The sequence below is a fragment of the Oculina patagonica genome, chromosome 2 (genome assembly GCF_052425735.1).
Source record: "Oculina patagonica isolate OP01 chromosome 2, crgOcupat, whole genome shotgun sequence".
NCBI lineage: Eukaryota > Metazoa > Cnidaria > Anthozoa > Scleractinia > Oculinidae > Oculina > Oculina patagonica.
In genome coordinates, this window is record NC_135759.1 from 36,469,396 (window position 1) to 36,495,453 (window position 26,058).

The 26,058-nt window shown below is 38.3% G+C and overlaps 3 protein-coding genes across 3 annotated transcripts; 1 reads left to right on the forward strand and 2 right to left on the reverse strand.

Annotated features, from left to right (window-relative positions):
* Nucleotides 1-440: 440 nt before the first annotated feature.
* LOC144644517 (neuronal acetylcholine receptor subunit beta-3-like) lies at nucleotides 441-19,635 on the reverse strand. The gene is made up of 5 exons (XM_078504029.1): nucleotides 19,538-19,635; nucleotides 18,726-18,883; nucleotides 3,163-3,207; nucleotides 2,674-2,783; nucleotides 441-1,616 (listed from the first exon to the last, which is right to left on the reverse strand). Exons 1-5 carry the CDS (start codon nucleotides 19,608-19,610, stop codon nucleotides 521-523), a joined length of 1,482 nt encoding a protein of 493 aa, XP_078360155.1. The 5' UTR covers nucleotides 19,611-19,635; the 3' UTR covers nucleotides 441-520.
* On the forward strand, nucleotides 5,765-12,327 carry LOC144644504 (uncharacterized). Its single transcript, XM_078503999.1, has 9 exons — nucleotides 5,765-6,274; nucleotides 7,152-7,292; nucleotides 7,569-7,681; nucleotides 8,262-8,303; nucleotides 8,445-8,885; nucleotides 9,187-9,489; nucleotides 10,062-10,182; nucleotides 10,432-10,511; nucleotides 10,847-12,327. Exons 1-9 carry the CDS (start codon nucleotides 6,205-6,207, stop codon nucleotides 11,201-11,203), a joined length of 1,668 nt encoding a protein of 555 aa, XP_078360125.1. The 5' UTR covers nucleotides 5,765-6,204; the 3' UTR covers nucleotides 11,204-12,327.
* A 1,657-nt stretch (nucleotides 19,636-21,292) lies between the features above and the next one.
* On the reverse strand, nucleotides 21,293-24,899 carry LOC144642045 (uncharacterized). Its single transcript, XM_078501043.1, has 4 exons — nucleotides 24,233-24,899; nucleotides 23,267-23,456; nucleotides 21,872-22,070; nucleotides 21,293-21,523 (listed from the first exon to the last, which is right to left on the reverse strand). Exons 1-4 carry the CDS (start codon nucleotides 24,554-24,556, stop codon nucleotides 21,484-21,486), a joined length of 753 nt encoding a protein of 250 aa, XP_078357169.1. The 5' UTR covers nucleotides 24,557-24,899; the 3' UTR covers nucleotides 21,293-21,483.
* Between the last annotated feature and the right edge of the window lie 1,159 nt (nucleotides 24,900-26,058).

Genomic DNA, 26,058 nt, shown 5'->3' on the forward strand with positions numbered 1-26,058 from the left:
CTTTCTTCTGGTCGAAAATATCTATCAGCTGCTTATCACAAAAATCCACTGCCGTGCTTATTGATGACGTCACAAGTGGTTCAATGACCGCGCCTCCAAATAGCGCCTATTGGTTCGAAGATTGGACTGCTGTTATGTCAATTTTCAGCTTTCAAAACTGATAATAACTTAAAAATGATAGGATAAGACCTGTTTAGTGAAAGTGCATGAAGCTGATGGTAGAATTTACTTTATTTCGTGTTCGATTTTATGGCCGTCAAATTGGTGCTCCAAAGAAGGACACCAATATGGCGGCTGCAAACTAAATACTGAAATTTTCCCAAGGCTATTTTCGCAAAAACTCGGTTATGAAAAACGCTACAAAGCTTTAATTTAAAGAAAACGTTTCTTTCTGCTTGCTTTATTATCTATTACTTAATTTTCTAACGCTATTCAAGCACCAATTGCTTGCGGTTATGCTTACGCTAGGACCGAAAACGTATCCATTTAATCCGTTTAATTACTCGGTCTACACAGTGGATCACTCAGTCTCAAAGTTGTTAGATTCAGGAATCATGAAGTAGAAGGCCAAAATGGAGACGCACATCATCATGGCAAACAAATACAAGAAAAATTTATCGATGACCAGTGCGGCGAACTTCCAGTGTTCCTTTTTTGCTTCCGTTAATTTCTGATCCATGATAAAATCAGTCAAATAGTTTAAGCCGCCTGAAATATCTTCCAGTCTCGATTCTATTCCATCGGTCGCAAAGGAAAGCTTGTTTGGATTAAGACTAGCGACGGACAAGCGACGGGCTTTCGCCGGGGCATACTTCATACTGTTGCTGTACCTTCGGAAAACTTTCGGAAGCTCTCCGTCTTTGATGACGTCATCGTACCCTTCTCGGTTCTGGCCAAGGCCGTTTTCTCGCATGGACATGCGAAAGATTTTTGCCAGGAAACCAAACACGAACGCTCTTAAGCAGTTTGGCATTTCGCGCTCTGGGTGATCGTAGTGGTAAATTTTCAGCGTGAATGACGTGGCTAGAAGACAGACCGCTACCTCGAGTAACACTGTTAGGAAGAACTTGCTTATCAGCGGAACGACCTCGGATGAGTGTGGTACGTTTTCAGTGAAGATCAACATGTACACAGTCAAACCCAGCATCATGGTGATGACCAGTGCGATTCTCTCGCCAGAATCAGGCGGAAGACAGAAAGACAGAACGGTGAGAAGAGCTAACAATACGCACGGAATGATCAAATTTTGAACGTAAAACAAGGGCCATCTGCTGACCCGAAGGGTGAAAGTTATGTCTATGAATGGGTCTTCGCAGCAGGAATATTTCACGACGTTTTTCTTAGCTTTGAGTGAAACCAGCTTCCATTGGCCGTTGGAGGTGTATTTTGACAGGTCAGCGGTGTCGCCCTTTTTCGCAAGCTCGAGTTCACGGCTTGTGTGAGTCCAGGAACCAAACACTAAGGAACACTGCTGTTTGTCGAATGGAAAGAACGTGATGTCAATGGAACAAATCGATTTGATCTCAGTTGGCGCAAACCACTGGTGGCGGCCATCATGGTGGACTATGATTTTAGTGTTAAACTTGTACATCTCACCACTGTTTCCGCCATTGATGCTAAAATAAAGAAATAAATTAAATCAGCAACAGTACAAGTGCAATGAGATTTTTTTAAAATTAAATTCACATACAAAGCGAGACTGGTGTCTAACATATCTTCCTATTAGACCAGAGACACTGGTAGTCTCTAAACACCTACGAATTTGATTGGCGCTACAAGGCAGATTTCTAAGACACTGAGAGGTAGACAATATCGGTGCGGTTTAATATATATGGCTTTATCTCCCTTAACTGCAGAACAAATACAGCACCACTATCAGTTGAGACTAAATGGAGGAGGATTCAGGAAGTGGATGAGACGCATTAACAGAATGACCCCGGATGCTATCCCCAGTGTTGTCATGAGATGGACTCCACCAGGGAAGAGGAAAAGATAACGGCCTAACTTGATATGGAGACGATCAATGGAAAAAGAAATGACAGAGGCTCGATGGACCTGGAGCCATATTAAACGGGGGTCATCTGACAGACTGCATTGACGTTTGTTGGTAACGGTTTTATGTGCTGTCAGATAACCATAAGGGTTCTGGTGCTACCTACACAAGAAGAGGATTAAAGGTGTAATAAGCCGTTAAACTCCGTAAATTCTAACAAAGCTTTATTCACCGGCCATCATGACTACTCACATGGCGAGAGAGAGAAATCAAAAGATCATGGGAAAAGTCCTAAAGCATGATGGGACATGCTTACAAAGGAGCAATGTGTCATTTTTCTAATTCCTTTCAAATTGAAGGAACCTCAAAATAATAGTTTTCTAACATAGAAAAACAACAAAGAAGTAATAAAAGGCAAAAATAACCTAGAATGGTTTCGACTGATAAAGATTAAGACAAATTTCGAACGACAAATTTAAAAAAACTTTGCCAATTTTTCAAAATGTGTTGTCCGTGCATAACGTAGCTCCTTTAAGTAAGAAATAAGTGAGTATATGGTAGAGATAGACGGTTGGAGGATCTGTTAAATAGATACAATAAATATAATTCACAGAGCCATGAGAGGACGAGAGCTACATAGACCCTACTTACAAAAGAAGAACTAAGAGAATGTTACTTACTTGTTATAGAGCACAATATCTGGAGTCCATAGAAGTTCGGGGTTAAGGTTGATTGATTTAATCCCGCCGTATTCACTGGGATTCCAGGCCATTCTAGGATTGATCCAAAACTAAGAAGAAAACAAAAAACCCTAGTATATCAGTATTTGAACACCGTTCGTGTCGTTAGCCGAGAAAAGAAAAGTATATTGTCGAACAGCTGATAAGATAAAGTGGCCGTTATTAGCAACTCTGACAGAGTTTCACATTTGTGAAGAGCATACATTTGCGCTTGCCGGGGCCCTCCTTGTCTATGCATCTGCTGACAAAGAGCCAGGCTAAACAAGGCTAAAAAACTCGACTCGGCTTAATCCATTTTGCTTTCATTTTCCAGACCCCGAGGATCTTGACCCGTTGTGGCAAAGAAATCACTCGTAGGCCCCACAATTACTACATCAGTATCGATAGCTTTATGACATTTACAACTAAGATTACACCCAGTCTCCTTACTTGTCTCACCCATACATTGCTTGTAAGATACTGGTCCTTGCTGTCCTGAAACACGACAAACGTTCAAAGAAATGAGTAAATTATTTTATTTGTACAATTTTACCTCGTATCTTCTTCTTTCTGTTTGATTTACAATATTTGTTTCCTCATATTTACAGTGTCAGTCGATGAAGAGCCACTTTGTGAAAATGCCACTGCAAATTTCCATTACATATATTTTTTGTTATTATTATTGTATTTTGACTGTTGTAGTTTGAATAGGTTCTGTCCCTTTTGCCACCAGGGCCATACCTAGGATTTTTTGTCTGCGGGGGCAAGTTTTCCTGGCGGGGGCAGGTTTTGTTAGTTTTTTAGTTTTCCTGGCGGGGGCAACTGCCCCCTCCCCTGCCCCGGGCTAGGTACGGCCCTGGTCATCAGAAAGTGTTTGCAGTCTTTCGTTTATTTGCTATAATGCGGTAGTTAAAGGTTAATTGAATTGGCTGCTCAACATCCCTGCAAACGTCTTATAACAATATGAGAAGTTCGTATACTTCGTACGCCGCAAGCCAACCCATACGAAATTTCATATGAGCAGGAATCACAAAACACGCAAAGGTTCGCCGACACGCAACCTATTTTCCAGGCCCTCGCGTGTACTTCACATTCGCCTGTGGGAGAAAGAAGACGCATAGGAAGTAGCCTTAAAAGTTAAGTGATACAAAATGAATGCACAAAAAACGAACGCTGAGGGATAAGATAACTACTTTACACGAAAAAAAAAAGAAGCGCTGTTGAAATAGTTAGAAACCAAACAACACATGTTTAATGCATATTAAAAGGAGAGAAATGCCAATCGATTTTCAAATTACCGCCGGTCATCAAAAAGGCTATTTTTGCTTACAAATGGTTTAAAAATTATCGAAGCAATTAAGACTGTAAAACGGAGACGGAGATGAACACGCAATTTAGTAGACTTGGTATTAACCCCTCAGGGACTGGGGGGAGGGGGGTTTTTTCAACATTTTCAGACATGACACAAGTTTTTCCACTGTAAATGTCTTTTAATACCATAAATCCCCATAAACCCATACATTTTTGAACAGAAGAGATCCTGGACTTTCTTTTAGTGCTAAAATGAACTTAATCTGTCTTAAAGAAAAAATATGAAAAATCCACAAATGCAAATGAATCGGTTTTCTTTCTTCAAAACTGGTCGCGTTTTCGTTAATAACATTTGTTGGTACATTAGTTTTTAGTGCAGAATGCACTATTGTGATGGTTTGTTGGGGCTGTCGTCCGCTAAACCCCTAAACCCCTAAACCCCTAAAGCGCTATGGTGTAAACTTTAATAGTCAATTAATTAATTAATATCAATTAATTAATTATTTCTTGTGAAGTGGGTGGGGGTGGGGAGCACCTGACCGTACCCCTAGGTAAAACCTGGAGCACATCTACGTTACTTTCATATGAAGATCTCAAACGTATATATTTGTTTCAGAAAACCCTTTGCTCTCCTTGTGGTACTACTCAACGTAATTTACACCAAACGCATGCGCAGATTAGTCTACGTTGTTTTCTGGAACTATCATGAACATCGCTTGTATTGCGTGTTTGCGGTAGGCTTCTTGCAGACTTCTTGGCGCCAAGTAAAAACCGCAAATTAATTAAATTAGATTTTGAGACTTTCACATCGCTTTCGTAATTAGGTATGCAAAAACTTGCACCGGGATTTTCGGCGTGAACACCTGATAACCAGGAAACAAATATCCTAGCTGTACTGCGTTTTAAAAAACCTGTCGAAAAATATGTTTTTTGATTAGATTTGTTTCTTTAGTTTTTGAGAATCGTCTTTCGTGCAGTCTAAACCGTAACGTAATTAAATTAAACAAATGTCATCGATGCCGCCGTAAAACAAACAAAAAACAAAAGTTTCATGTTATCGCATTTTCAAGGAAGACAAAAGTATTTTGTTACAAACGAACAAAAGTGTCGTGATACGTTTGCAAAGATTAGCGTAAGGAACACCTGGGAAAGAATACAAGTAGCCTGTGAACAGTTTTTCCGAAAGTAAAATAAAGCAAATAAACACGAACATATATAAAACATCATACTTTCAATTGTTCCATATTGCATTCTGCACTCTTACCAAATCATCGAGATTTTTTCAAATATCAATTGCTATATCTGTCTAGACATGTCCTAAGCACCGAACAATAACAAATAATGCAAATCTTTTGAGTATTCGCGAATTACGATCAAGACGGAGTTTTCGGCGTTCTGACCGAGTGGTCTCATTCAAATCCAGCTGGCAGACATTATCAGTGAATAACAGATCAAAATATTTAGGATAACTGCTGTTGTTTATCCATTTCTACTCTTGTACGAACCTCTTCACTGCAAATCTTAAACTTCTTAATTTAAGAATGCTGGTCTTGAAGTAAGAACTGCTGGTCTAGATTTAAGAGTACTGAATCTGGTTTTAAGTCACTAAAATCTTGAAAAAAATTTAGACCACTGAGACCTTAAAACAAGTTCCATTGAGATCTTGTTTCAAGAAATCATTTCCCTGTTATTAGATATTAAAATCTAAATTCTGTATTGCTAGTTGGAATAAAACATTTTCTGGCTCTATACAAAATTTCTAATCTTACTTAGACGTAAGCTTAAATTTCACATGAAAATTACTGAAGACAACACTTAAAAATTGCAATAGTTTGACTTGTCTTGCGAATGTGTTGGCCTTTTGAAACCTTAGGTCGCAGCCATCGATACGACAATACGCGACAAAATCGTTTTCACTGTTATGTCTCGTATTTAAGTGAGTTAACAAGACGTGCAGAAAGATAGTCGAAAAGACGCAAAACGCACATTTCCACGAAAACATTGTTATGACAGTCGGTTTGGGAAGTTTGTCATCAAGCGAATATTTCAACGCTTCTTATTGGTCGAGGAGACCCGCGAAATCACAACCAATAACGTCATTGGTTAGATTAAACAAAAGCGCTGCTCGCAAGATATCTTGGGTACTTTGTTTGCTGGGGGTTCTGGCGGGAACTCGAGGAGATGTTTGTGGTACTTCAACTCGTGTTTTCAAGTCTTCTACAGTTGGTTTGTCAAGCTCCCAGCCTTTCAGGTGAGTGGCTGCACGTTACTTTTTATTGTAGTTATTAACTTAGCGTAAGAAGTTCAGTTTTTACCGTGCAGTTTAAAGCCGACATGCAATTATGAAGCCCACTGAGTCGGCCGTCGGCCGATAGATTGCAACTGACCGATCAGCTGTTTGCCAAAATGTCACAACGAATTTTTGGAAACATCTTAACTACAGTCCAGTGCATTTACGTTCTCTTGCTAGCTTTTTTCAGATTTTAAGATAACTGATAGAATTTTCGCCGTCTCTGGACGCATACAATCTTGTTGTTGTCAAATACGGCCGCCTTTCCCACCACGCTCAATTTCCCGCTCGCCTCGGTCTGCACGTCCTTTCCTGTTCAGCCCAACAATATTTCAAAAAAAACCCATATTGCAATCCGTTTCAATCTTGGTCACTTTTGGCCATCCCTACCTTCGTTTGTATTTGCTGTGTTATTGAAATGTTTCTTCAATGTTTTAAGAGGTCATTTTTATATTTTACCGAATTTGATGGTCATTTCCCTTGACTAAATTTGGCTAAAATCCGTGACACAATCCCTTCAAAGCCTGCAAAGTCAATGTTTCCGAAATGGTGCAAGCGACAGGGGTTGTAAGGTGGAGTTGAGCGGAAAAAGGCGATTTGACAGTGAAAGAAAGATTGCCACCTCTCACTGGTTGACTTTTGACTGCAACCAAGAGCAACCGAAGATTGGCTGGGGAGGAGTTTCTGCTCCCCCCCCCTCCAAAAAGGACAAAAAATAGAAACCATAAGGAAAGAGGGATCAAGAGTTCCGTTTGAATGAAGTAATGTAATTGATCTTTATTGTAGGCCACCTCACACATTGATACTATACACTTATTACTTGATATTTATTTAATAGGCATTTCTTTTGTCATGGACGAGGACGATCCAGAAGTATGTGGGATATTGTCCCCAGATTTGCTAACCCTTAGTAGCAAATCACTTGCTCAGTTTCTTCAGACACAACAATTCACACCAAGTCAGTGTAAAGTTCTCAAAGGTAGTCTGTTTTGTTGTGCCATGTTGTTAGTCCATAACTGTAACCATTTGTTGTTGTCTCCTGTTAGCATGGATTTTGGCAATTGTTTAACTATTTTTGGCAAATTATTTCTCTTGTGCTTTATTGAAAAATGTTTGACCCTAGGAACACTTGATTTTTTTGTGCAGGAAAACTGTTACAGTTCATCATTAATTTATTTTATGAATTGGCCATACTCTTGTTTCATCATTAATAGGTGTCTAGAAATTAAAAGTCCCTTTTTTTTTATTTCAAAAGGCAACAATGTGGATGGCAAGATGTTTCTAAAACTAACAAGAACAGATCTAAAGGAACTATTCCCTGATGATTTTCCCACTCGTAAAAGTTTGTGGGACCTTCTCAGCAGTATGGTAAGTTTATATTTAAAAAATATGATGGTTATATCCAGACATCATTTTTCATTGTTTTCCAGTCAGCTAAGCAGACCTAAGTTACACTAAAATGTTTTTGGTATTATTTTGTGTCTTACCTGTTTAAATAATATTGTCAAGTTCTTATTTCTTGATAAAGTCGCTGTCTGTTTTTTGAAAAGCACGTACTTTTATATTCTATTGAAATTTCAATGGTGTAAAACTTGACAGAAAATACTTTGTGTGAATTGTTTGTTTGTTTTTTTGCTAGACCAACATGTATTTGTGTTTTTGTGTGGTTCCAGAAATTATGCCATGGAAGGGATTTTTTCCTAAAACCTCCCCCCCTAACTCCTTTGGAAACAGCCAATTAAGCTCCATACATTTTTTTAAAAGTTTTTGGCCTTTTAGACCCCATCCCCAGGAATTTTCAGTCCCTTCTGTGGGGGGAGTATGGACATTTTATGGAACCACACATTGTTCCATGGTGTAAACATTTTAAATAGTAAATGGATGGGCTTTGACTTCATGGTACAAATTGTCAGCCCTGACTTATATACACTGCCTTATGTCCCAACAGAAATCTCCAGTGTCATCAGTTTTGGAAGATAGTGCAGATCAGGTACATATGATCAGTGAATGTTCATTAAACATTTCTCTTGATATATTTCAACCCTGAAAAAGATAATATAATTATACATATACTAAGTCAACTTAGGCACATACAGTACATGTAAATGACACATGTTTCCATTAATTGCAGACCTTTCACTTTTCCCCAAGTCGTTCTTCGACTCCAAACTCGACATTGTCGACACTTAGTCCATACAGTTCAATGGATGAAGACGTACTGTCCCAGTCCCAGTCCCAGATGGACAAGAGTACACCTTACCCTCTTAAAAGGAGTAGCCGCCAGTATCCACTAGTACCACACAAAAAAGACAGAGAAAACCTGCTGGGGGATGATTTCAAGATATCTATTTCAGATGCCTTGAAAAAGAGCATTGCTGACGATGGCCTCCTTGATGATGCCTCCAGAAGGCAATTGATCAGAGACTCTGTTACTTGTCTTAAAGCATATGCTGGTGAACATCTCAGCTCTGAACATTTCACAGAAGCTGCAAAAGTCCTGTGTAAAGAAGTGCCTGTTTTACAAGATGAAAAACCACCATTGTGGCCTGAAGATGTTGACTTCCAGTACTGGGTAAGTTCATTTTAAGATCTTATTTAGCTATATCCTCATCCAAATTACATGTATAATGGTACTTGCAGCATATTTTACCATTATACTAGGTCATACATGCAGGTCATTGTGAAGAACAGTCTGTGTATATACATGTATGTCATATTTTATAGTTTGGAGTTAATAAATTGATGGTCTAAAATAATATGAACAAGTTTTGCACTAAACTATGAAGCTTATGAATTTAATTGCAGTAACTTGATATCTATGCTTGGCTGTTTATTTAATTCTATTTGTTTTCATTTTTCTGCCATCATTCAAGAGCTCCACCAAAAGACTGTTAAAGAAGCGCTATTCAAATGGGAAAAGTTCCAGTAAAAAGTCTGTTGCAGAGCCTGAAGTGGATTATCTGAGCATGGGAAGCAAGGAGGACAGTGAAAAACATGAAAAGGAACTTAGGAAGGAGCTGGCCGCTAAGAAGAAGGGTGCCATAAATTGGAAAGCCGTTGAACAGTTGCAAGGCCTCACCTTCACATCACGTTTTGAGAAAATTGCCAGCATTAGTGGTCACAATGCTGTGGCAACCATGCTTGAACAGTTTCCTTATTTCGATCATGAGAAAGTGGTAAGAGTTAATAATTAAATTCATTATGGTTTTCCCAGCAAAATGAAGTCAAGAGGGTGTTGGCTTGTTAAAAGCAGTAATTTATTTAGCTTATATAGTACATGGACAAATACAATGGACATTATGAATAAGTATAAGTCTTTGCTGGTAACAGAGTGTGGAAGGTTAATATACAAATGTAAAATTGGAGGCATTGTGGTTGTGGATATTTTATAGACACCTGTACTTGGCCAAGTACATGTGTGTTGCATGGGAAAAACATTCATTCAACAATTTGTTAATAGTGCCCTTGTGTGTGTATTGTGTGGTTCCAGAAAATATCCATACTCCCCCCACAGAAGGAATTGGAAATTCCGGGGAAGAGGGGGGGTCACAAAGACCCAAAACTTTAAAGCAATGTATGAAGCTAAATTGGAATTTCCAGAGGGGTTGGGGGGGGGGGGGTCATAGGGCAAATCCCTTCTGTGGGGGGTATGGATATTTTCTGGAACCACACATTTTCATTTTCCCTTTTAAGTTCTCCATGAGTACTGTACTATTCTTACTGTACTTTTTCTATTGAATTATTGCAGTTGCTACGTGAACTGGAGCTACACATTTCAAAACTTACAAAAACAAAGTGCAGTTATGAAACCTTTATTGAACGGTGGAGCACTCTATCAAAATGCTTTCAGACAGAAGAAGAAAACAATGGTAAGTTGTTGAAAGAATCACTTATTTAAGTCCATGTCTAACTTAAACTAGTCTGTAATGAAAGAGGATTTGTCAAAATTAAGTTTTGGAAAAGTTGAGCTAGCTCAAAAAGCTGGCTGCACAAGGTTTTAATGGTGCAAGTTACTTATAAGCAATGCCAACAAGTGCTTACAAGTGACATGCAGGCAACAGGCAGGTCTAGCCAAGTGCTTGATTTTAATAACAATCACCTTTTCTTTTCTTTTTTAGATGACTCCTTTGCAGCATTATGTGCACTTAAGACTTTACATGAACCATTTGATGCACAACCACCGCTTCTTTCATTAAAGGTAAATCAGAAATCTGACTGTATGAACAGCTTAGAGAGGTATTTTTGGGGGATGCTAACACTGTTGCACTATTGATTTACAGCTTCTTTCCTTCTTCCCCTCATAATGAGAACAGACATGTTTTGAATAATAATAACAATAATAATAACATTTATTTACCTTGGCTTGATGGGGCTGATTAGGCCCCTAGCAAAAGTATGCTAATGTGCCGTGAAAAACAAAATCGAAACAAACATTGAAACAGACATAGAAAAATTTTATTGTCTTGCCCAAAAACATGTATCATTATTTATTTTGTACACTCATCACTAACTGAAGCTATTATTTTCTCTTAGGAAGGTGAAAAAATTGAGCACTTCCTTCAAAAGAGGGTCCCATCAACTTTGCCCTACTTGCTGTTTAACATGGAAGAAGAGCCATTTACAAGAGAGAATTTGGGAACAGCCCAGATCTTTGTGATTGTGGATAAGGACGTACTTTGCGAGTGCAAGTCACAGACAAAACAGTCAGTGTTTACTTCATCTCTCATTACACTGCTTGCAGTGTTCTATGCATTTAATTTGCACTATGGAGACACCGAAAAGAACATGTACAAGTTCTTGGAAGAACACGTCCTTGATATAGTTCCAAAACGGAAAAGTTACATTTTAAAACAAATCGAGAATAAGCTTTTTAAAAGCTTTCCAAAGTAAAACACTGTAGAGAGTATTTAAGGCCGAGAGGATCACATTTACCCAATTTTCAGGGTTACTTGTACTAGCTTGTTGTTGTGTTATCCTTTATAGAAAGTGTTCAACTGATTATTATGACTTGTGAGTCCTCCTTAAGCTCGAACACTAAAAAATGTATGCCAGTTACTTAAGAGTCTCAGCATTGCTGTGCACTGTTAGTGTTTGAGTATACAATTTGAGATCACTGTGAAGCTTATTTTTTCTTGTGTTATGGGTCTACAAAGCAAGATTGTTTTCTTTTCAACATTACAAATTTGCATGGTACGATTTGAACCCACTGTCAGACTTATCTTGTACATATAAGTGTCACTACTTGGGTCCTTGTTAAATTAGTAATGTTACGTAATCAGTTGATGTTACCTTAGCTTGACATTATTTTATACACTTTAATATTGCTATACACTACTGTTATAAGGCCAGGTACATATAAGTGTCACTACTTGGGTCCTTGTTAAATTAGTAATGTTACGTAATCAGTTGATGTTACCTTAGCTTGACACTATTTTATACACTTTAATATTGCTATACACTACTGTTATAAGGCCAGGTAGTAAAAACAGTAGTAAGTGTTGTCGTTGGGTACAGTGTACTTCAAAATTCTTTTCATTGAAGAGAAAAAGCCAATATCAATGTGACAATATTTATCACCTTGAGAATGACTTTTTCAAGCTAAGGAAACTAGCTGCTGTTTATAATTATGATTTCTAACAGGTGGAAAATATTTTGCCACCAAAACCTTAACTTAGCTTGCCTACTCCCTAACTGGGAGCCTGTTTTACACTAGCCCTGCATGTATACACAGAGTTTAACTGGACTCAGACTATATCTAGTCAGTGGACTAGCAGAGAAGCTGTGATCATATAATTTAGCATACATGTACTTGTACTGGTGCTAATTCCTAGATTGTCATTGATATTTTGAATCTCGTATCAGGAAATGGTTTCCTGATTTTAAGGATTGTTTAACCTAAACAGTTTTCTTAGATCAAGAACTTATTTTCTAGTTTCATGTTTTAAGACTCTTGTTTTAAGATTTAAGATTCTTGTTATGGTTACTCAAAATAAGAAATAAATTTCTTATTTCAAGATGCTTGTGTATTGTTTTGAGCCTCAGTGTTGCTTATTTTAAGGATTTAAAAGTCTTACCTCAGGAACTTAAAACAAGGATTTTTTTGCCTTGTTTTAAGAATTTTACTTTAAGGGTGCTTCATTGCAGTCTGTGTCTTGTCTAGTTCAAATCACGGATAACCGCATCAAATTTGAGTACTCACGCTCCTCAATGTCCTCGCTGTCATCGCTTTCTTCTTCACATTTATCGGCCGATTCTTCTTCTTCGCTACGATCGACAACAGAGCGTGAATTCGTTGTCAGAATCCGCGTGGACAACAGGAAGAAACGAAACAGAGACATCGTCTTCGTCCACAAAGCCAAATTAGTCGGCTCTGCAGCCGCAATTTCGAATAATTTCGCTAAAACTTTTCACACTAAACATATGGCGACGCCATATTTAAAAGGCCGACGCGAAATTCACAAGTAACAGAGCGAAAAATTCGCTAAAAATCGTCCATTTTAGTTTCGATGAGCTGTTTTCACAGAAATGAGCCTTATTATTTCAGCCAGCGGTTTAAGTGCTACCGACTGGAATTTTCGAGGAAAAAATTTCAAAACTCCGATTTCGCATTTCTAAATATTCAGTCAAAAGAAACCCTTTGGTGAACTATTTACGAAAATGACATTTAAAATTTTCAAAGGGTTTTTATATTTGAGAAAATCGGCAAAAGGTTAAAAGGCCGTTTTCGCGTCCCCGCCGCCATAAAATTTTGTCGAATTTTTGTGGGTATTCAAAACACTCGTACGGAAAGAAGGTTGAACGTATGAAATTTATCTTTGGCAGGTATGCGGGGCATCCAATATACTACACAGAAACCTAAAAATATTGCAAAACGGTGCAATTAAACAGATCTTTTTTAAAGCCCGAAAATTGGTATTTTGAGCACTTTGGTAAACACTTGAAACAAGGGTAACTTTGGTGGCAAAAATCGTGTCCTGGTACATCGAAATTTGGAATAAAAAATAGATCGGCGTCAAGTACTATTATGGTACTGTAACATATAAAAAATCCAGCCCGGGCAATTGAAAAACCACCCGTTGAGAGAAGTAAACGCATAGTAAATATTTCATGTATTGACTACAAAAATTGTCACGGTCACGCAACACTAGTAAACACATTTCGATCTGATTTATTCAATGTGTTTTAGTTTTGCTCACTTTGGCTACAGTTTATGCTCGAAAAAGTCTACCTATCTTATGTATACTTTACTGTTTTGTATTCATATAAAAATTAATTTTAGAGGATGGGATAATTGATCTGACCGCAAAAATACAAAGGTCAAGTTTCGTGTCATATTTACCGACTTTGCCGCTCACACTGTGTAACTCGCACTGTGAAAGAAATAAAACAATTCAAAGCGAAATGTCTTCACAAAGTAGTCTCGAAGCGTGTCATATTTTTATCCTGGTGGTTCTGTTTCATTAAATTACTAACTATTTAACACTGGTAAAAGTTATTTTTAGTTCCGGCTGTATCGATTCTGTAAAGTTTTTCGAATACCTCAGTCTGTGTGTCAACAACATGAATTTTGCAAATACAGTATGTGTTCATAAACAAGATGATGATCTTATCGACAAGCGTATCTATAGGAGAACATCGAAAAATGAAGTAGCTGTGTTCAACTGCTTGTATATTTTCCTTTTAAGAGTGCGGGTCCTCGACTTGATATTATACGTCAGAACTGATACATGTACATGTTTACCAAGAACTGCAAGAATTGGAATTAGATGTCTGTCTGAATGTCTGTTGATTTCCTGTTTAACAATAACAATAAAAAAACACTCTTGGCTATAAAGCAAAAGATACTCTACCACCAACAGCAGCTTACCATACATGTCCAAACATAACAAGTAACGATTCTCGGCTGGTTGAGCAAATACCAAACACATTCGAAAAGGCGATCTCCACAGCCGTTGTTAGCCGTCGTCACGCTCTCCCCTTCGCTCCACTGTTCCCAAGCTGTCTGCCTTTCTCCCGTTTGCAATTTTTACACAGGTTCTCTGACTTTTTACCGCATTCACAACCAATCTCGACTCACTCTTTGTACCTCCAGACTCTTAAAGTCAAATTCCATCCTTTGGATAGCGGGGAAAGGGAAGGTTTTATGCGGGTGTTGGGTGGGGGGTGGGGAGGGGATGGGGGTAGGGGGTCAAGGTTTATTTTGTCATTGATCTTATTGTCCCACAAAGTGACTGACCAGATTACCTGGTGTAATCAGTTACCTTAAGGTTTAAGATGGTAGTAATTTTAGCGATTTTTTTTAGCAAGATTTAGCGACAATGTAATTTAGCGATTATCAGATTTTTTTAAAAAACTGAAAACAGCAGGCCCTAGAAAAAAAGATACCCAGTGTAAACCAGTATTTCATAAAGTAATAGCTAAGATGGAAATAAATGTTCAGTAAAAGAACAGAATCACTAGACGGCATTGTCAGAAAGAACAAAGTTTCGATATCCATTTCTTAAAAGAATTTTTGATGTCGACTATGATTAATTTATTTTCCTTTGGGGAGGGGGGAGGGAGGTACTAAAATTTAACGAGTATTAAATTTGACGAAGACTAATTTTAGCAAGTACTTTTAAATTTAGCGATTTTCGTGCTACTCGCTTAAATCACTAAAATTAGAAGCCGTTAAAAATTGCACCCTTGAGGTATGTTGTACTGACAGCAGCCTGGGAACTAGCTAAGGGTTGGCCCTCAGCCCTCAGATACTGAGGTGGACAGGAATTCAGGAAGAGAGGTTTAACTTAAAAAAAAAAAAACAACAGCGACAAAAAACCTTGTAGTAGAGAGAAGAAAAGGACCAACCTTGCAGAAAAAAATTGGTCGGAAATCATTTCCTGTCTCCACTTCTCAGTATTTGAAGGTTTGCCCCTTGCCTTATTTTAGGATATGTGGGACGATTAAATGCAGAGGGCCACACAACGTTAGGAAGACTTTGGCACAATTCTTTGTCGGATCTCACGTAGCTTGGAGATGCGTGTACTAGAAGTCACTCGAGGTGTATAAAACAGTAATTTTAAATGCACGGCTAGTACGACGACACTTAGTATTGGACAATTTATTAGGAGCTAGCTTATGTGTACTAATTATAACAGTGGCGGATCCAGACCTTTAGGTAGGTAGGGCCCCCAATCATCCTTACCTGAAATTAGCTCTTGAAGATGATTTTTCTTGGTCCCGTGGGCCTCGGTTTAGCCTAAAAATAATGGGGACCAGGGCCCAATGGCTTCTCCCCTTGATCCGCCACTGTTTTTAATAGTTGCAGACGCAACAGAACACAGAGCATTTTAACTTGGTCCCGCATTCATGCAACTACATTCCTGGACAAGTTCTTGCAACAGGACCACATAAAGAGCCCTTTTCCTCACTTGTGGTACAGGAACAGCTAGTCCAAGTTCATTGCAAAAGAATTGTAGCTGCCACAGATTTTTCTTCGAAAGAGAGTTTGCCTGGACCATTTCCCACACAAGGGCCTGGCCTAAAAAAACAAATTCTGAAATCGCTAAATTAAATAGTCACTAAATCTTGCTCAGAAAAATGGCTTAAATAAGTAGCCCCTAAAAATAGCAACCTTAAGGTAACGATTACTTCTGCAATTCTGGTAATCAGGTCAGTCACTTTGTGGGACAATAAGATCAATGACAAAATAAACCTTGACCCCCTACCCCCCCCCCCCTCCCCCCGCCCAACACCCGCATAAAACCTTCCCTTTCCCCGCTATCCAAAGGATGGAATTTGATTTTAAGAGTCTGGAGGTACAAAGAGGGAGTCGAGATTGGTTGTGAATGCCGCAGTAAAAAGACAGAGAACTGCAAACGGGAGAAAGGCAGACAGCTTGGGAACAGTGGAGCGAAGGGGAGAGCGTGACGACGGCTGACAACGGCTGTGGAGTTCGCCTTTTCGAATGTGTTTGGTATTTGCTCAACCAGCCGAGAATCGTTACTTGTTATGTTTGGACATGTATGGTAAGCTGCTGCTAGTGGTATAGTATCTTTTGCTTTATAGCCAAGAGTGTTTTTTTTATTGTTATTGTTAAACAGGAAATCAACAGACATTCAGACAGACATCTAATTCCAGTTCTTGCAGTTCTTGGTAAACATGTACATGTATCAGTTCTGGCGAATAATATCAAGTCGAGGACCCGCACTCTTAAAAGGAAAATATACAAGCAGTTGAACACAGCTACTTCATTTTTCGATGTTCTCCTATAGATACGCTTGTCGATAAGATCATCATCTTGTTTATGAACACGATTTGCAAAATTCATGTTGTTGACACACAGACCGAGGTATTCGAAAAACTTTACAGAATCGATACAGCCGGAACTAAAAATAACTTTTACCAGTGTTAAATAGTTAGTAATTTAATGAAACAGAACCACCAGAATAAAATATGACACGCTTCGAGACTACTTTGTGAAGACATTTCGCTTTGAATTGTTTTATTTCTTTCACAGTGCGAGTTACACAGTGTGAGCGGCATAGTCGGTAAATATAACACGAAACTTGACCTTTGTATTTTTGCGGTCAGATCAATTATCCCATCCTCTACAATTAATTTTTATATGAATACAAAACAGTAAAGTATACATAAGATAGGTAGACTTTTTCGAGCATAAACTGTAGCCAAAGTGAGCAAAACTAAAACACATTGAATAAATCAGATCGAAATGTGTTTACTAGTGTTGCGTGACCGTGACAATTTTTGTAGTCAATACATGAAATGTTCACTATGCGTTTACTTCTCTCAACGGGTGGTTTTTCAATTACCCGGGCTGGATTTTTTATATGTTACAGTACCATAATAGTACTTGACGCCGATCTATATTTTATTCCAAATTTCGATGTACCAGGACACGATTTTTGCCACCAAAGTTACCCTTGTTTCAAGTGTTTACCAAAGTGCTCAAAATACCAATTTTCGGGCTTTAAAAAAGATCTGTTTAATTGCATCGTTTTGCAATATTTTTAGGTTTCTGTGTAGTATATTGGATGCCCCGCATACCTGCCAAAGATAAATTTCATACGTTCAACCTTCTTTCCGTACGAGTGTTTTGAATACCCACAGAAATTCGACAAAATTTTATGGCGGCGGGGACGCGAAAACGGCCTTTTAACCTTTTGCCGATTTTCTCAAATATAAAAACCCTTTGAAAATTTTAAATGTCATTTTTGTAAATAGTTCACCAAAGGGTTTCTTTTGACTGAATATGAAGAAATGCGAATTCGGAGTTTTGAAATTTTTTTCTCGAAAATTCCAGTCGGTAGCACTTAACAACATATTTGTACCCATTCCCCACGGAAACACTGAAAATAACAACAGAAAAGAGGTGACGTAATTTTCGACGTCTGTGGACGTCGTTGGTCCCCTAGGGGTTAAATATATGTTTGGCGTTTTTCAATTAACCTAGCAAAAGAGTTTAAGTTAAATTTGTAGTTACAGTTCACTTCGTTGGATTTCAGGCTATTAAATCTGTACTTACAATCATACACCAATGTATTTTACGTTAATATATTATATCCACATTTCCGGTTAATTGGTTGGAGGTGGAGCATTTAGAGCAATCATTACAAGTCTTCTAATTGTAACTGAAAAGCGGTTCTTTTGTTAAAACGTATCGCTAGGCATAAGCACAAGGCAAAGCTTAAGCGCATAAGAAGAACGAAAAGATCGTCTCACTCAATCGTATGGTGTCCTCACTAGGAGTAAGCAATTGCACAAGAACAACGAGCAAATTTATTTTCTTATGCTTATGCTTATCAGGTCCCAGTGAGGACATGCAGCACAAGAAGAATGGGTTTGTTGGATCTTCTTATGCACTTAATATGCTTGTGTTTTCGCTTTTGTTTGCATACTTACGCCTAGTGAAAACCGCCTTCAGCGGGACAGCAGCCGACTTGTTTGCTGGCGTGAAAAACAGGTGAAAAGACTATCTAACTGTAAAGGGATACACGTACTGGATTTCAGTTGACGAAAATTAAGACAACCTCTTTGTTGATCAGAAATAGATTAGCTTGATTGATGTCTGACCGATATTTTGAGTGCCTATTTATGTAATGCCAATAATATGTTTGGATTTTAAAGCTCTTTACTGGTGTATCCTCCCTTCATCGCCGTAAAGAATGAAAATCGTTTTCAAGGGTACAACATTGGTGTATTAATACCGTAACTTGTTGCATTAATCGCATTTCATACAGTTCAATTTTTTGTCAATTCATTTCAGTTTGAGGACATGTCATACCCATCCGTTTAATTCTCGTTCCAAAATAAGGGCAAATTGAAATATTTTTATTATACCAGATATCTCCAATTAAATTACAAAATAAGAAACAAAACTGCTAAAAATTTCTTCTCTTACAATTAAACTTACCAGATCGACTATTTGACTGTAGGCCATATCAAATATGACTTTAATGGGTTTGGTCTCATTCAGTGTTGGTCTTATTTCTCTTTCATATTTGTAGTTACTAACGATGTTTCTTATGAGCTTGTTGACAAAGTCTTCTTTAAGGGGTGAAACTTCCTGCACTAGAAATTAAGAAATGCCAAATTATACAAGTGCAGAGGGTTAGATAAATAAAACTGACGGAATGCTCTAAGACAATTTGCTCTGGTGATCGTGATATGAAAAGCTTGCGGAATGCGTAAAGCACTGACAATTGATTTAGATGAAAGTCAGCAAATTCTTTCATAGTACTGCCCTGTAACAAGTGTCTTTTGTTTTATATATATAGTAACGGTTTTGCAAACTGTTCCCATGATCAAATAAGAAAGTAGGGAAGGAGAGCATAATTCTTTGCCTTGTTTTTCGATTATCGAACCTGCACTTAAATTAAGTGTATTGCAGTTTTGCAAACGATCTTGTTAACTCAGGGATGGTCAAAATAATATTTTTTTTAAACATAAATAACCTGATGTCTGACATTGAGAACGGTTGGGCTGGACATTAAATGCATATAATTATATGGCCTTGTTTTGTAAGAAGTAAATGAGTAAATGTTACAGCTTTCTTGATAGTTGTCGTGGAGGACTTTCATGATACCGGTTTTAAAGCATGATGGTTAAGAAATGCGCAAGTGAGAGCTGGGCAGGGCAGACTAGTTCACTGTGAAAAACAAATAAGGTCTGTGCAATCTTAAGGTTACTTTTTTAATTTAAATCAGTATGAACAGCAAAACGTACCTTTTTGAGTTGGCAAGATAAAATTCCCCAAGCAAGAAGCAATTAAAGCAAAATGGAGCACCAATTTCTTCATACTGAATACGACATGGATTCTTGAATATTAATTAATGTTGTCAGCTTGGACTGAGGAATCGCATGTGAGCGGAGAACGTCCTACTGAAAGAGACAAATACCTTGCACTGTTGCCTGGGTGGATGGAATTTCATTCAGATGAGGGGGTCGGGGTTTTCATCGAGTTCATTCAACGTTTCCACAATGCAAAAACAAACAAAAAGGTCAAGACTGGATATAAACGGTTCTTGTTCGAATTATTATATTACATGTATAAACTTACTGCATTTCATTTCTTTAATCTAATGTCTTGAGGTAATCGTCCTAAGTAAAGTTTTTGTGCAATCCCAATTTATGGCAAATTTGTTTGATCATTTACTTTTCTAACATGTTCAGACGACACGGCAATACTAATTGTGCATGCATGACGGAAAACAGCCATGGATGCAACCCTTACAAATGCAAAGCTAGAAAACTGCTGAAAATTCCGACAAATTATAAGCCATGGGCTTACTACCGGTATTTGTTAAAAAGGCTTTTTTGGTGGGTTTATTTTCGAGGAATGTAGATGGAGGGGTGAGGAATTACACCGGAGGTGCTTAAAGTACGGCGTTATATGAAGATCAGTTAAAACATATTGTGAAGACATAAAATACAAGGCAAGCTTTTCACAAAGTGTCCGTTATTATTGAAAAATATCGATATTTCCGTTTCTAAAAGAGCTGAATTTTCAGATGGGAAATCTATCACTTGGGAAGGGGAAAGGCTTAATTTTTAAATCGGATAAATTTAGTTTACATACGGGTATCTGAGTGGCAATACTAGTAACAAATATGACCCCAAAATCCAATTCCCAAAATATTCAAGGTACAGTCTGCTGCACTCTTTTCCATTTGACATCAGCCAAGGTGTCTGTAGTATGAAATTACCGGAGATTCCTCTGCCAGGGATATTTCTGGTTTTGTCATGATTCGTATTTAAGTTGTGTGGGCTACAAAAAAGGTTTAGCATTTCCTTAAAGGGTCACCAAACCAACTTTAATGACAAAATCTTTTAGAATTTGAATGGAAAACTCGTCATTGGTAAATTCAGTTAACTACTGCATATGAATAAATGGCTGTCTTTACTATGTGCGTTTTTTCACTTTTCACTCTTCTTTGTTTTTCCAATATAAGTTTCTCGTATTAAAATTTTGTAAAATTCATCGCAAGCTTTAATACCGAGCTTACGCGTAGGAAATTTTAAACTGACTGCGTTAATGAAAATACGAATAAAGCTTTAGTTTAGAATATGCCCAGTTTTGTGAGTTAACCCTATTCACATCCACTGCAAAGTATATATGTGTTCATCATTTCATGAATGTGCATGCAAGGTTGTGCTTTTTATTCTGTATAGAGGAGAAACAGTTTTCTCTGGTACCCGGAGGCATCCTCGCCATGTTTTTTTTCCTATCCCACTTCGGGTCGCCTGAGTATGCCGACCCTGGTGCCCACAGGGTTGCCTACTCCCACCCTTAAAACCCGTCTCTACCCCTGGCCAAATATAACTAACATTCAACACGTTTCCAGGAAGCCAATTGTCAAGAATAAAGAAAATCAACTTGATCTTGATTTACTAACAAGTACTCAGTACTAAGATTAAAAAAAATCTATGACAATCAATAATGGGAGTTTTAATGTCGATTTTAGCTCTGTTCGTCCGGAATGGGAAAATAGAAATATCTTTCAAGAACCTGATCATAATATTGTTTTAACGCAAGAGCTACTGGAGAATATTTATGAAAATAACCTTTATTCTCTTTGTATAAACGAAAGATCATTAAACTAGGTCTTTGTCCAGTCCTATATATGACCATCGAAAAACGTTCAGCATGGCGAGAAGTTATTCCATTTCTGTTATTCCGGCTTCATACACACCTCGTGGCTTCCAAAAACACTGTGGAATAAAATAATAATGATAAAATAAACCTGTTTTATAAGAATAAATAAAAAAATTAGAGCATGTTGATTATGCCGCGCAACAAGGTCTTCCCCATCATGCAGATGCTAAATACGACTTAGTCATGCATGAATTACCACACCTGACCTCGGAATGGTTCACTGCTGTGATTGGTCATTGTGATTGCTGCGGGTTTGGTTTACGACACTCAACTGAAAACTGCTTTATCTAGAATAAAAGTGCTCGTTCTCAATTCGATTAACAACTTGAAAAAACTCCACAAGAGGCAATTGAAAAGTCAGTAGCAATCTTGAATTTAAAACTAAGAACATTTTAGTTACCAACCCTTTTTGGACGCACTCGAGCCCAGCCTTACACGGTCCACAGTCGGGCTTCTCTCCTACCCAGATCTTCCGATACAAAATGGCCGCGCACTGGTGGTACTCCTCTAGGGTGGGTTTACATATGGGCAGGTGAGAGTTGATGGTCGGCTCCAGTACACAGCACGCTTCTTTACAGTCGGTATCTTTCTCGCAAAATGTGCCTGAAATCAGCAGAACCTTATCAGATCAAATCAACCTCATTTCTATCCTTTTCCCTTCCTTGGCCCTTCCCGCCCATTCCAAATCACCAAGGGAAAAGCTCTGAGAACGATGTTGCAGATCAAATGTTGCGCATTTACAGTTATGGTATGCAAAGTCCGCACTCAGGATAAAATGGCCCACACCAACAGAACTTATGCACGTACTGCTGAGAGAACTGTTATCCCCTCCTGGATGAAATGCTAATTTTAAAATTTCTCGCTCAAGTGACAAATCCATCTACGCGATCAAGCACGCGAATAAATGCAAGAAAAAAACTGTGCTTAATTGCATCCAAAGTGGCCAATTCAGTGAACAGGCATAAAATACAAGAAATAGTTGACGGATAGTGGATAGTGATTTGTGTTTTGACAGTTAGCTTTTAGTATATACTATGGCAAGCTGGGCTTTTTTTAAGTTATTCCCGGTGATCCTGCTTTAGTACGCAGTCGCGTCGTTGAACTTGTCATCTGTGAGCGCGCGTTTTTAAAAGTGCTACCAAATATGGTTTTTCCCCCGATTTGATACACAGATTTATTTAACCCTTTCACTCCTAAACGCGCATTCAGGCGCTATTTGGAGGTGCAGTCATTGATTCACTTGTGACGTCATTAATTAGCACGTCAGTGTAATTTCGTGATAAGAATCTGATAGAGCTTGAATCGACCTTTCTACAGGACTGTTCATTTTGAATATCAGTTGCATTCTGACAGAGCTAATCAAAGAAAAACAAAATCCATTTTTGGTGCAAAATCGTTGCTAAACAGGCCAGTACACCTGTAATTGGTCAAGGTCCCCTTTTCAGGGTTTTCCATTGATAATGTGAAAACTTTTTTGGCCAAAAGATAGGATATGAAGAGTAGAAAGTAACGAGAATAAGAAAGCGAAAACATACGGAAGCAAAAGGGGCAAAAAAAAAATTGGAACGGTTCAGCAAAAAAAAAAAAACAAAAAAAAAAAAGTGGCTTATGCGCATGCACCAAAGTAAAATAGTGTACATTTTTACACAGAATCTTTATGAAAATGTTGCTGAAGTGTAAAAAAGTGCTTCTTTAGCAAAGTTTAGGTAAATTCCAGACCATAGCACCAAAATTTCAGTTTAGCGGCTAAAAAAACGCGTTTTTTGAGGAAAATTTGGGGGTTAAAAGGGTTAACTTACCTGGGTCTCCTTTAGACTTTTTCTCGCACCTTCCATAAGCGCAGACGAGTCCTTTACAACACTGATCTTTACCATTGCACGCCACGTTAAGCTTGTGACATTTCTCGCAGTAAAGGACGTTACAGTACATTCCTTCTTTACAAGGCTTCTTCTCAGAACACTCGGCTTGGTAATAACCCGGGGCTATCATCTGCAAATATACGACTACTTAGTGTATTATTAGTATACCTTCTAATATAGAAACGAGACTTTCTGGCTTTATCACTTTAATCCGGCTAAAAATCGATTGCAAACCTCTCCTTAACTTTCATTACGATTTTGAGTCCATAGGTAATAAGAATTACACGCTTGATCATCCCAGAAAGAGACGGCTCCTTGTTAACTGTTACCGGTAATAGTGCTCTACCTAAATCATCCGATTACTGCCTGAAACTGAGTGCCGAATTAGTTTGCAACTTGAAACAGGGAGGAAAAAAACAGCACCTAACACACGAAAGTACTTCGCAATACATTCAGCTCACGAATTCCATTTCTCACAAGGGTTAGTTTTATCCGCAAACTTCAAAGCCAAAGTCAAAGCCACCTTACTTTTTATAAAATCCCACTTAAATTTACTGCTCAATAGCCGCTTGCATTTGAAAGGACACGTACTAGCATATCCGTAGGAAAAAAAGAAACAGTGAAACAACTTCCATGTGAATGGTAACATACAGGGGTTTTCATTTCAGAACCACCTTACACAGCAAAATAACAGGAGTTCTGTACATGAACGTTCTCCTCAGTGACTTTCATTCGAATAGTTATTCAAACGATAGTGTTTTCTCGGAAGTAAAAGGGTTCGACCACAAGTCAACATAATCCCACATATTACTCCATCCCCCCCCCCACCCGCACAGATCCATGTGGCGTCTACTACCCTTACAGCGGCGTCTATATCGATCAGTAACGGAATACTCACTGACTTACTTGTCTCTTTCCAAGCTGTTGCTTCAGTCTCCCATTGTGAAATCCTGTGTGCACGATTTTGTTCCAAGATAGTTTCCTTACGACGGATTTTTTCATCCCCTTGAATGTATTATGTTTTCGGCCACTTGACTTATCAGCGTGAATTTCATGGTTCTGCCGTCTTTGGTTATTTCTTACTGTCATATAATTCTTGATTTCATCGACGTTGGGAACTTTCGTTGATTTTTCCTCGCTTGCGGAGGCGTGAGATATTCCATACAAAAAGCAAATCTGAAATAAACATCCAAATAACAACAAGAAGTGTTCATGTTTTCTCGGGAACATGGTGTTGTTCTTGCATTGATTAGCTACATGAAGACAGCCGTATGTTAAACATTCAGTCCATTTTTCAAACGTATCGGAGCCCAGCCATATGATGTGATGTTTTACGTTTTCACAAAATTTTCTCGCTTCAAGCTAAGACTACTTTTATGATTTAGCCAAATGTTTTGCGACAAGGGTATTTTCAACTATTAATAATTCATTACCTGACTGGTTCGTTATTCACCAGACTGCACAGTGTAGCCGCCCTATCCACACCACCAGTTTATTGACCGGCTGAGCCCACGATTAGTCTGATAAGCGTGGTTGCTAGGTAACTATGTTCACATGTACTGTCGACATATTTTGGTAGAACACGACTGTATATGAAGAAAGAAGAACTGAGAAGAGTTTTTTTCTACACATCTGAATAAAATTATCTATAGCCTTGAAAAATTTGGTATAGCCCAGTAGGCAAGAGTTTGCAAAAATGCAAATTTCTAGAATTTTAAAGCAACAATTACACTGTACAATGAAGTTGAGAGAGTCTTGAGAGGCAATTTGATGAATATCCCAGGGTTAGAAGGCGAAAAATGGCCTATTCGGTATCAGGAAGTGACTAAGGGTGTTGCTATTTCCCCTCCCTTGATAAGGTGCTTGTCCATTTCAGCATTTTTTTTCAGGTTCCTCCGGTGGACATTTTGTTGGTCATTTGTGAGGTATGACGTCCAAAGCTATGAACCGGATTGCTCTCGGTCAGGAGCCTTAGTGAAGTCCAATACTTCGAGAAAGCATGTTTACGAATTCACGTAGGTGAAGAGAAAATTATTTGATATAACGAACTCGCCAGGCAAAATAGTTGACCTGTCTTGCCTCACAATTATAGTTTTTTTTTCATGTCCAGGCCGTTGGGATTGGTCGAGAGTAGCCTCACTCCAAACATAGTCACATACATTGTGCATTACTCATATTTATACCATGCCATATAAAATACAGCCAATCAGAATACAGGAAAGCCGTTGTATATTCGACGGTATTCAACCCAACCTTCCCATCGTGCGCTGCGATCTTATTCTCGATGAAATTTAGTGAGCGTATTTTCTATGGCATGGTATAAAATAGTTACACAACACTTTCTCGTGGTATACTATGGAATATCCCACTTGTCACTTGTATTTTCTTCGTATACACACTCGCCTAAAGGCTCGTGTGTATACCGAGAAAGTACAAGTGACTCGTGGGATATTCCATAGTATACCACTCGAAAGCGTTGCATAACTAGTATGTGTACGCCTATAAAGTCTTTAAAGGCCAGGTCAAATGGAGAAGCCTCCCTCCCCCCTCCTTACTCCCCTCTTCATCAAACCTCGTGGATGAGATTTTCTAAAGGGGCTTCAATTCAAAAGTCACTTTTTTAGGAGTTGCTTCGTCGGGTCGGCATCCTTTGAATATTGTAGAAAAATCGGGTTATTTCATGCTTCCATGCTCAAGCTCATAGATCATGCAGACGTTCATGGGCCGCAGTT